Source organism: Pseudorca crassidens, chromosome 10, assembly GCF_039906515.1.
Source record: "Pseudorca crassidens isolate mPseCra1 chromosome 10, mPseCra1.hap1, whole genome shotgun sequence".
Taxonomy (NCBI): domain Eukaryota; kingdom Metazoa; phylum Chordata; class Mammalia; order Artiodactyla; family Delphinidae; genus Pseudorca; species Pseudorca crassidens.
In genome coordinates, this window is record NC_090305.1 from 100,266,206 (window position 1) to 100,278,533 (window position 12,328).

General features: G+C 43.2%; 1 protein-coding gene across 1 annotated transcript in view; it reads left to right on the forward strand.

Moving 5' to 3' along the window:
* TTLL3 (tubulin tyrosine ligase like 3) overlaps window positions 1–12,041 on the forward strand; it is a 28,780-nt gene extending 16,739 nt beyond the window's left edge. The window contains 3 exon segments of the mRNA XM_067755395.1: window positions 10,247–10,576; window positions 10,578–10,683; window positions 11,351–12,041. Of these exon segments, the coding sequence (XP_067611496.1) occupies window positions 10,247–10,576; window positions 10,578–10,683; window positions 11,351–11,595 (681 nt within the window). The 3' untranslated portion in view covers window positions 11,596–12,041.
* The last annotated feature ends 287 nt before the right edge of the window (window positions 12,042–12,328 follow it).

The window sequence follows — 12,328 nt, forward strand, 5'->3', positions numbered from 1 at the left end:
GAAGCCCTACTGTTAACAGAGAGGGCCTGCAACCCTGTCTTTTAACTCAAAATGTGTTAAAGACTTAATCATAAGACCTACAGGTATACACTTGGGATGCTGAAAAGACCTGCAGCTGCTTTAAAGGACCTATTAGGCATGGCTTAGATTTCTCTGAAGTTTTTTTTGTTTTGTTTTGTTTTTAGATATCATTGACGTACAACATGGTTAGCTTCAGATGTACAACATAATATTTGTATATATTGTGAAATGATCACCAGTAAGTCTAGTTAACATCTATCACCACAGTTACAAATTTTTTTTCCTTGCATTTACTTTCTCAGCAACTTTCAAGTATGCAATACAGCATTATTAACTATAGTCACCATTCTGTACCTTACATGACTTATTTATTTTGTAACTGAAAGTTTGTAACTTTTTATCCCCTTCACCCACTTTGCCCACCCACCAACTATCTTTCTCTGTATCAGTGAGTTCAGTTTGTTTTTGATTTTAGATTCCACATATAATTGAAATTATATGGTGTTTGTCTTTCTCTGTCTGACTTATTTCACTTAGCATAATGCCCTCAAGGTCTATCCACATTGCCACAAATGGCAAGATTTTCTTCTTTTTATTTATTTATTTTTTGGGGCCATGCCATGCTGCATGTGGGATCTTAGTTCCCTGACCAGGGATAGAACCCATGCTCCCTTGCAGTGGTAGCACAGAGCCTTAAACCACTGGACCACCAGGGAACTCCTGAGATTTTCTTCTTTTTAATGGCTGAGTAATATTCCATTGTATATTTATATATACCACATTTTCGTTGTCTACTCATCCATGAGTGGATGCTTACGTTGCTTCCATGTGTTGGTTATTGTAAATAATGCTGCCATGAACATGGGCTTGCAGATATCTTTTCGAGTTAGTGTTTTCATTTCCTTCAGGTAAACACCCCGAAGTGGAATTGCTGGATCATATGGTAGTTTTATGTTTAACTTTTCAAGAAATCTCCATACTGTTTTCCATAGTGCCTGTAGCGATTTACATTCCCACCAACCATGCACAAGGGTTCCCTTTTCCTTACATCCTCGCCAACACTTGTAATTTTTTGTCTTTCGGATGATAGCCATTCTAACAGGTGTAAGATGATATCTCACTGTGGCTTTGATTTGCATTTCCCTGATGATTAGTGATGTTGAGCACATACTCATGTACCTGTTGGCCATCTGTATGTCTTCTAAAAAATGTCTATTCAGATCCTTTGCCCATTTTCTAATCAGATTGTCTTCATATATTTTGGAGACCTCCCTTGTGGTCCAGTGGATAAGCCTCCGTGCTTCCACTGCAGGGGGCGTGGGTTAGATGCCTGGTCGGGGAACTAAGAACCCGCATGCCACATAGTGCAGCCCAAAAAAAAAAAAAAAAAAAAAAGATTGTGTTTGTATGTTTGGATTTAAACCTCTTACAAATGATTTACAAACATTTTCTCCCATTTGGTAGTTTGTCTTTTTTTAAAATTTTTTATTTATTTTTTTATACAGCAGATTCTTATTAGTTATCCATTTTATACATATTAGTGTATACATGTCAATCCCAATCTCCCAGTTCATCCCACCACCACCACCCCCCTGCCACCGCTTCCCCCTCTTGGTGTCCATACGTTTGTTCTCTACATCTCCATCTCAATTTCTGCCCTGCAAACCAGTTCATCTGTACCATTTTTCTAGGTTCCACATGTATGCGTTAATATACGATATTTGTTTTTCTCTTTCTGATTTATCTCACTCTGTATGACAGTCTCTAGATCCATCCACGTCTCTACAAATGACCCAATTTCATTCCTTTTTATGGCTGAGTACTATTCCATTGTGTATGTGTACCACATCTTCAACAGACCATTCGTCTGTCGATGGGCATTTAGGTTGCTTCCATGACCTGGCTGTTGTAAATAGTGCTGCAATGAACACTGGGGTGCATGTGTCTTTTTGAATTATGGTTTTCTCTGGGTATATGCACAGTAGTGGGATTGCTGGGTCATATGGTAATTCTATTTTTAGTTTTTCAAGGAACCTCCATACTGTTCTCCATAGGGGCTGTATCAATTTACATTCCCACCAACAGTGCAGGAAGGTTCCCTTTTCTCCACACCCTCTCCAGCGTTTGTTGTTTGTAGATTTTCTGATGATGCCCATTCTAACTGGTGTGAGGTGATAACCTCATTGTAGTTTTGATTTGAATTGCTCTAAATTAGTGATGTTGAGCACGTTTTCACGTGCTTCTTGGCCATCTGTATGTCTTCCTTAGAGAAATGTCTATTTAGGTCTAATGCCCATTTTTGGATTGGGGTTTTCGTTTTTTGAATATTGAGCTGCAGGAGTTGCTTATATATTTTGGAGATTAATCCTTTGTCCGTTGATTTGTTCGCAAATATTTTCTCCCATTCTGAGGGTTGTCTTTTCGTCTTGTTTGTAGTTTCCTTTGCTGTGCAAAAGCTTTCAAGTTTCATTAGGTCCCATTTGTTTAATTGTGCTTTTATTTCCATTACTCTAGGAGGTGGATCAAAAAAGATCTTGCTGTGATTTATGTCAAAGAGCGTTCTTCCTATGTTTTCCTCTAAGAGTTTTATAGTGTCCAGTCTTACACTTAGGTCTCTAATCCATTTTGAGTTTATTTTTGTGTATGGTGTCAGGGAGTGTTCTAATTTCATTCTTTCACATGTAGCTGTCCAGTTTTCTCAGCACCACTTATTGAAGAGAACTGTCTTTTCTCCATTGTATATCCTTGCCTCCTTTGTCATAGATTAGTTGACCATAGGTGCGTGGGTTTATCTCTGGGCTTTCTATCCTGTTCCATTGATCTGTATTTCTGTTTTTGTGCCAGTACCATATTGTCTTGATTACTGTAGCTATGTAGTACAGTCTGAAGTCAGGGAGTCTGATTCCTCCAGCTCTGTATTTTTCCCTCAAGACTGCTTTGGCTATTTAGGGTCTTTTGTGTCTCCATACAAATTTTAAGAGTTTTTGTTCTAGTTCTGTAAAAAATGCCATTGGTAATTTGATAGAGATTGCATTGAATCTGTAGATTGCTTTGGGTAGTATAGTCATTTTCACAATATTGATTCTTCTAATCCAAGAACATGGTATATCTCTCCATCTGTTTGTATCGTTTTGAATTTCTTTCATCACTGTCTTATAGTTTTCTGCATACAGGTCTTTTGTCTCCCTAGGTAGGTTTATTCCTAGGTATTTTATTCTTTTTGTTGCAGTGGTAAATGGGAGTGTTTCCTTAATTTCTCTTTCAAATTTTTCATCATTAGTGTATAGGAATGCAAGAGATTTCTGTGCATTAATTTTGTATCCTGCAACCTTACCAAATTCTTTGATTAGCTCTAGTAGTTTTCTGGCGGCATCTTTAGGATTCTCTATGTATAGTATCATGGTATCTGCAAACAGTGACAGTTTTACTTCTTCTTTTCAAATTTGTATTCCTTTTATTTCTTTTTCTTCTCTGATTGCTGTGTCTAGGACTTCCAAAAGTATGTTGAATAATAGTGGTGAGAGTGGACATCCTTGTCTTGTTCCTGATCTTAGAGGAAATGTTTTCAGTTTTTCACCAATGAGAATGATGTGTGCTGTGGGTTTGTCATATATGACCTTTATTATGTTGATGAAGGTTCCCTCTTTGCCCACTTTCTGGAGAGTTTTTACTATAAATGAGTGTTGAATTTTGTCAAAAGCTTTTTCTGCATCTATTGAGATGACCATATGGTTTTTCTTCTTCAATTTGTTAATATGGTGTATCACATTGATTGATCTGCGTATATTGAAGAATCCTTGCATCCCTGGGATAAATCACACTTGATCATGGTGTATGATCCGCTTAATGTGTTGTTGGATTCTGTTTGCTAGTATTTTGTTGAGGATTTTTGCATCTATATTCATCAGTGATATTGGTCTGTAATTTTCTTTTTTTGTAATATTTTTCTCTAGTTTTGGTATCAGGGTGATGGTGGCCTCATAGAATGAGTTTGGGAGTGCTCCTTCCTCTGCAATTTTTTGGAAGAGTTTGAGCAGGATGGGTGTTAGCTCTTCTCTAAATGTTTGATACAATTCACCTGTGAAGCCATCTGTTCCTGGACTTCTGTTTGTTGGAAGATTTTTTATTTATTTATTTTTTGCGATACGCGGGCCTCTCACTGTTGTGGCCTCTCCCATTGCGGAGCACAGGCTCCGGATGCTCAGGCTCAGCGGCCATGGCTCATGGGCCCAGCCGCTCCGTGGCACGTGGGATCCCCCCGGTCCGGGGCACGAACCCGTGTCCCCTGCATCGGCAGGCGGACTCTCAACCACTGTGCCACCAGGGAAGCCCTTGGAAGATTTTTAATCACAGTTTCAATGTACTTACTGTGATTGGTCTGTTCTTATTTTCTGTTTCTTCCTGGTTCAGTGTCGGAAGGTTATACCCTTCTAAGAATTTGTCTATTTCTTCCAGGTTGTCCATTTTATTGGCATAGAGTTGCTTGTAGTAGTCTCTTAGGATGCTTTGTATTTCTGTGGTGTCTTTTATAACGTCTCCTTTTTCATTTCTAATTTTATTGATTTGAGTCCTCTCCCTCTTTTTCTTGAAGAGTCTGGCTAATGGTTTATCAATTTTATCTTCTCAAAGAACCAGCTTTTAGTTTTATTGATCTTTGCTATTGTTTTCTTTGTTTCTGCTCTGATCTTTATGATTTCTTTCCTTCTACTAACTTTGGGTTTTGTTTGTTCTTCTTTCTCTAGTTCCTTTAAGTGTGAGGTTAGATTGTTTGAGATTTTTCTTGTTTCTTGAGGTAGGCTTGTATTGCTATAAACTTTCCTCTTAGCTTCCCTGGTGGCGCAGTGGTTGAGAGTCCGCCTGCCGATGCAGGGGACATGGGTTCGTGCCCCGGTCCGGGAAGATCCCACATGCCGCGGAGCGGCTGGGCCCGTGAGCCATGGCCGCTGAGCCTGCGCGTCCGGAGCCTGTGCTCCACAACGGGAGAGGCTACAACAGTGAGAGAGGCCCGCGTACCGCAAAAAAAAAAAAAAAAAAAAAAAACTTCCCTCTTAGAACTGCATTTGCTGCATCCCATAGGTTTTGGATCGTCGTGTTTTCATTGTCATTTGTCTCTAGGTATTGTTTGATTTCCTCTTTGATTTCTTCAGTGAACTCTTGGTTATTTAGTAACATTGTTTAGCCTCCATGTGTTTGTATTTTTTATGGTTTTTTTCCCTGTAATTGATTTCTAATCTCATAGCGTTGTGGTCAGAAAAGATGGTTGATATGATTTCAATTTTCTTAAATTCACCGAGGCTTGATTTGTGACCTAAGATGTGGTCTATCCTGGAGGATGTTTTGTGTGCACTTGAGAAGAAAGTGTAATCTGCTGTTTTCGGATGGAATGTCCTATAAATATCAATTAAATCTGTCTGGTCTATTGTGTCATTTAAAGCTTGTGTTTCCTTATTAATTTTCTGTTTGGATGATCTGTCCATTGGTGTAAGTGAGGTGTTAAAGTCCCCCACTATTATTGTGTTACTGTCGATTTCCTCTTTTATAGCTGTTAGCATTTGCCTTATGTATGGAGGTGTTCCTGTGTTGGGTGCATATATATTTAGAATTTTTATATCTTCTTCGTCGATTGATCCCTTGAATATGTAGTGTTCTTCCTTGTCTCTTGTAACATTCTTTATTTTAAACTCTATTTTATCTGATAGGAGTATTGTTATTCCAGCTTTCTTTTGATTTCCATTTGCATGGAATATCTTTTTCCATCCCCTCATTTTCAGTCTGTATGTGTTCCTAGGTCTGAAGTGGGTCTCTTGTAGACAGAATATATATGGGTCTTGTTTTTGTATCCATTCAGCGAGCCTGTGTCTTTTGGTTGGAGCATTTAATCCATTCTCGTTTAAGGTAATTATAGATATGTATGTTCCTGTGAACATTTTCTTAATTGTAATGGGTTTGTTTTTGTAGGTCCTTTTCTTCTCTTGTGTTTCCCACTTAGAGAAGTGCCTTTAGCATTTGTTGTAGAGCTGGTTCGGTGGTGCGGAATTCTCTTAGCTTTTGCTTGTCTGTAAAGCTTTTGATTTCTCCATCGAATGTGAATGAGATCCTTGCCAGGTAGAGTAATCTTGGTTGTAGGTTCTTGCCTTTCATCACTTTAAATATATCATGCCACTCCCTTCTGGCTTGTAGAGTTTCTGCTGAGAAATCAGCTGTTAACCTTATGGGAGTTCCCTTGTATGTTGTCATTTTCCCCTTGTTGCTTTCAGTGACTTTTCTTTGTCTTTGATTTTTGTCAGTTTGATTACTATGTGTCTCAGTGTGTTTCTCCTTGGGTTTATCCTGCCTGGGTCTCTGTGCTTCCTGGACTTGGGTGACTATTTCCTTTCCCATGTTAGGGAAATTTTCAACTATAATCTCTTCAAATAGTTTCTCGGGTCCTTTCTCTCTCTCTCTTCTCCTTCTGGGACCCCTATCATGCGAATGTTGTTGCATTTAATGTTGTCCCAGAGGTCTCTTAGGCTGTCTTCATTTCTTTTCATTCTTTTTTCTTTATTCTGTTCGGCAGCAGTGAATTCCACCATTCTGTCTTCCAGGTCACTTATCCGTTCTTCTGCCTCAGTTATTCTGCTATTGATTCCTTCTATTGGATTTTTCATTTCAGTTATTGTACTGTTCATCTCTGTTTTTTTGTTCTTTAATTCTTCTAGGTCTTTGTTAAACATTTCTTGCATCTTCTCCATCTTTGCCTCCATTCTTTTTCTGAGGTCCTGGATCATCTTCACTATCATTATTCTGCAGTCTTTTTCTAGAAGGCTGCCTATCTCCACTTCATTTAGTTGTTTTTCTGGGGTTTTATCTTGTTCCTTCATCTGGTACATAGCCCTCTGCCTTTTCATCTTGTCTGTCTTTCTGTGAAGGCGGTTTTTGTTCCACAGGCTGCAGGATTGTAATTCTTCTTGCTTCTGCTGTCTGCCCTCTGGTGGATGAGGCTATCTAAGAGGCTTGTGCAAGTTTCCTGATGGGAGGGAAGAGCTGTGGGTAGAGCTGTTTGTTGCTCTGGTGGGCAGAGCTCAGTAAAACTTTAATCTACTTGTCTGCTGATGGGTGGGTTGGGTTCCCTCCCTGTTTGTTGTTTGGCCTGACGCCACCCAGCACTGGATCCTACCTGGCTCTTTGGTGGGGCTAATGGCAGACTCTGGGAGGGCTCACGCCAAGGAGTACTTCCCAGAACTTTTGCTGCCAGTGTCCTTGTCCTCACGGTGAGCCACACCCTCCTGCCCGCCTCTGCAGGAAACCCTTCAACACTAGCAGGTAGCTCTGGTTCAGTCTCCTGTGGGGTCACTGCTCCTTCCCCTGGGTTCCGATGTGCATATTACTTTGTGTGTGCCATCCATATTGGAGTCTCTGTTTCCCCCAGTCCTGTCGAAGTCCTGCAATCAAATCCCGCTAGTCTTCAAAGCCTGATTCTCTAGGAATTCCTCCTCCCGTTGCTGGACCCCCAGGTTGGGAAGCCTGACATGGGGCTCAGAACCTTCACTCCAGTCAGTGGACTTTTGTGGTATAAGTGTTCTTCAGTCTGTGAGCCACCCATCCAGCAGTTATGGGATTTGGTTTTATTGTGATTGTGCCCCTCCTGCCATCTCATTATGGCTTCTCCTTTGTCTTTGGATGTGGAGTATCTTTTTTGGTGAGTTCCAGTGTCTTCCTGTCAATGATTGTTCAGCAGTTAGTTATGATTCCGGTGCTCTCGCAAGAGGGAGTGAGCGCACGTCCTTCTACTCCGCCATCTTGAACCAATCTGGTAGGTTGTCTTTTGATTTTGTTGATGATTTCCTTCACTGTGCAAAAGCTTTTTAGTTTGTTTATTTTTGCTTTTGTTGCCTTTGCTTTTGGTGTCAAATCCAAAAAACTTTGCGAAGACTGATGTGAAGGAACTTCCTGCCTGTTTTCTTCTAGGAGTTTTATGGTTTAAGGTCTTATGTTCAAGTCTTTAATCCATTTGAGTTGATTTTTCTGTATGGTGTAAGATAGTGGTCCAGTTTTATTCTTTGCATGTGGCTGTCCAGTTTTCCTGACACTATTTATTAAAGAGACTGCATATTCTTGTCTCCTTTGTCATGAATGAATTGACCACATAAGTGTGGTTTTATTTCTGGGCTTTTAATTCTGTTCCATTGATCTACATGTCTGTTTTTATGCCAGTATCATACTATTTTGATCACTATAGCTTTGTAATATGGTTTGAAGTCAGGAAGTGTGATGCCTCCAGCTTTGTTCTTTCTCAAGATTTCTTTGACTATTTGGGGTCTTATGTGGTTCCATACATATTTGGGGATTGATTTTTCTCTTTTTGTGAAAAATATCATTGGAATTTTGATAGGGATTGCATTGAACCTATAGATTCCTTTGGTGGTATACACATTTTAATAATATTAATTCTTCCAATTCATGAGTGCAGAATATCTTTCCATTTATTTGTGTCATCTTCAGTTTCTTTCTTCATTGTCTTACAGTTTTCAGTGTACAGGTCTTTCACCTCCTTGGTTAAATTTATTCCTAGGTATTTTATTCTCTTTGATGTTCTTTAATCTCTTATAATCTAGAACAGCCCCACTGCTTTTTCTTCCCATATTTGGATCTTTTGAAGGCACCAGGCTGGTTGTTTTACAGAACTGTCCCACATTCTGGATTTATCTGATTGTTTCCTCATGGTGGTATTTAACTTGTTCATCTGTTATCTGAATGTCCTATAAAGTAGAAGTTAGGTCACACGGCTTGATGAAGTTCAGATTACACATTTTTGGCAAGTATACTTGAGAGGTGATGCTGGGTACCTCATACAGCATCACACATTGTCGGAGTATCTCATGATTAGTGATGCTAAGTCTGACCGTGGCTTTAAGGTCTTGGCTACCAGATCTGTCCATTGAAAGTTGCATCCTCCCCTTGGCAATGATCAGTTTCTTTGTAGGGTGATTCTTTGGCAGTGTGCAGATGACACATTTTCCTGTCATCCTTTTCACCTACTTGTTTTGATATCTAATTTTGATTCTTACCTATTGTATTAGAGTTGCAAAATGGTAAATTGCCAATTCTGTCATTCCTTCTACGTTTATTAGCTGAGATTTTTCCATAAGGTTGAGCTTTGCCTCATCGACTGGGCTTTCCTTGAGCTCTGATATCTGTATTTCTTTTTTATTGAAATATAGTTATTTACAATGTTGTGTTAACTTCTGCTCTACAGCAAAGTGATTCAGTTATACATATACATACATTCTTTTTCATATTCTTTTCCTTTATGGTTTATTCCAGGTTATTGAATGTAGTTCCCTGTGCTATACAGTAGGACCTTGATATCTGTATTTTTAAGAAGCTCCAAGTGACTGTTTAGATAGATTCTAATCGGGATCTTTTGATGCCGCAGAAAACACCTCATACTAGCTCCAGATTAAAAGGAGGGTTCCTAGGAACTTCCCTGGCAGTCCAGCGGTTAAGACTCCGTGCTTCCATGGCAAGGAGCATGGGTTCGCTCCCTGGTCAGGGAACTAAGATCCCGCATGCCATGTGGTGTGGCCAAAAAATAATAATAATAAAAAATAAAAGGAGATTCCTGGCAAGACACAGGGGGCTCTCCTGTGTCCAGCTGCATGAAGTACAGCTTGGCTTAATGGGAATTGAAAGTGGTACAGGAGCTCCTTTCTTGGGCTGTTTTCTCTGCCTCCATCTGCATATTTGCTACTTCATGCCCTCCACAGAATGCCTTCTTTGAGGCTCTGCTTCCCCATGTCTTGGGTTCAGACAAGGATTTAGGCAGGCTCCAGGCCTCTTATCTGTCTGGGTGTCGTAACTCACATGCTCTCAGCAGAGAATCTCGCTCATCTCAGGAAGCTGTCCATCGGCAGCGGCCTGTGGAGGAGAACACACATTCCAGCGGCGGCTGGGCAGTTTAGGAGAGCAAGGGGTTGGAGGGGTGCAGGTGGGGGCATGGCTAAGACTTCCCCGTTCCTCTGGGTCACTCATCTCAGGGGCTCTGTGACCTTCTAGGTACTGATTCAGGCCTCCAGGCCCAGACCCCTTAAGAGACAGAGATGGGCTTTGCATTTCTCAGCCCAGAAATGTCTCCTGACCAGGTGCCCCAGAAGTTAATTCTGTCTACCTGTGCTCCGAGTCCTTCCAGGCCTAGGATTCCAGCAGCACTGTCTGAGCAGGCCTCGTCTCCTCTTCTTCCCCACAGCCTGCCGTGGAGGTGCCCCAGTATGTGGGTATCCGGCTCCTAGTAGAGGGCTCCACCATCAAGAAGCCCCTGGCGATGTGTCACCGGCAAATAGAAGCCCGCCCAGCCCTCCCTCACCTGCTGACCCAGCGAGGCTCTGGGGAAGGCAAGGACTCGGGAACCCTTACCCACAGGTCAGCTTCTAGGAAAGTTGCTGGGGCCAGGAGCCTGGGGCACACTGAGAAGCCAGACTCCGCTGCCACCACCTCGGCCCCTGGAAAGGGGAAGAAAGGCAAGGCGAAAAGTGCCACAGCCCTGGTCCGCCCCAGTCTCCGGAAGTGGGACCCCCCGCAGCACGATGATGGGCTGCATTTTCACCATGACCTTTGCTAGTGGGGACAGGCATCCCCACCCCTTGAACAGATTGCCATTGAGTCTGAAGAACCCCCGGGCCCTGGGTAAGACCATTCCCCAAAACACCCCAGGGTCTCAAGGCAATTTCTTCCTGCTCTCCAAGCCCCTCCTAACCACCTGGATCTGTCCCCACCCAAGAGCCACCGGTAGTAAGTAAAAGCCACCATTTACAAAGTATTTTTAAAAAACACACAGCCAAATGAGTATTGTCCCCTCCAAAGCAGTCACTCAGCCAGGCAGTTGTGCTCATTTCAAAGATGCCAGGTCTCAGTCCCAGGTTGAGCTCTCTCCAGACCCCAAGCTTTTCCTGCTGCAGTATTCTGTCTTTGCCTCCAGGCAAAGTCACCTTGTGGAAAGGAACTAATATTTGTACAGCACTTAACAGTTTACACCGTGTTGATACCTGACCAGCTCTTTTAGTCCTCACAACCTAGTGAGGTAGGTGCTATTATCCCCATTTTCCAGCTGAGGTATCAGGAAGTTTAAGGAAGTTGCCCGAGGTTGCACAGCTCAGAAGGGGCAGAGCTGGGATGCAGACCCCAGGTCTGTTGGACTCCAAACCCTGTGTTCTTCCCACAGCCTCTGGAGAAGGAACCGGGTGGGCCCCATCTGCCCTCACACACCCCAGCCGTCAGCTCCCCCTGCCTCCCCGCCCTCCATGCACACCTGGAGGGGCAGCTGGTCAGCCTGGGGCTCCCCAGGCCCTCGCAGCCCATCACCACTTCCCCACCCTCCACAGCACAGCCCAGCTGCCTTCTCCCCGTGTGCTCCGACCCCAGGGGCGGGGCCTCAGACTACAGCACAGCAGGCTGGTGGGCTCTGAGGCCCTGTCGACCACAGGCAAGGCCTTGATGACTCTACCTACTGCCAAGGTTTTGATTTCCCTCCCACCTAACCCTGAGCTCAAGCTGGCACCCAACGCCCTGAAACCAAGAAAGGTGGGCCTCAAACGGTGACCCATACCCTGGTGGGCAATGCTGAGAACTGGGGTTAGGGCTGGAAGGGCAGAGGTAGAGGGTAGCTCCCAGGCTGGCCTGAGCCCCAAGGGAAGGGCTTGTATCCCTCAGAACCCCCTTCCTGAACAGATTCCTGATCTTCTCTCCTCCTTTCACACCGAGGCTCTTGCTCCCCAGTGCTTTCATGGTCCCCCACTTGGAAGTAACTTGTGGTCTCAACGCTTTGAAGTTGGAAATCTTCCTAGCACCCGTAGGAAGATCAAGGCCAAAGGCAACTTCAAGGCCAGACTCTGCGACAAACCCAAGGCTGAGACATGCCTCATGGCGACACTGAGCCTTCCGGGACCCCTGCCCCTTATCAGTGCACACCAGGGTCTGGGGGGCATGAGGGACGTGTGGCTACAGAAGTCCTTGCTTCGATCGTCACTGCCCTTATCCTGGACGCAGCACCAAGTAAAAAAGCAAATGAAGTATTTGAGGCTTGGCTCCTTTTCTCTTAGAGGGTGAAGAGAGAGTAGGGTGCGGCTCTGTACCCCAAGGTCCAGAACAAGAGCTAGAGGCCAATCAGCAGCTCCTCCACAAAGCAAGGCCCAGAATTCCCATCCAGTGACGGACATGAGGCATCCTGTCCAGGGACTCCCCTGGCATCTCTGATCTCGGGGTGGGAGGATAAGTCTCATGTTACAGATGAGGAAACTGAGTCTGAACGAGGAGACATGGCTTGCCCAAGATC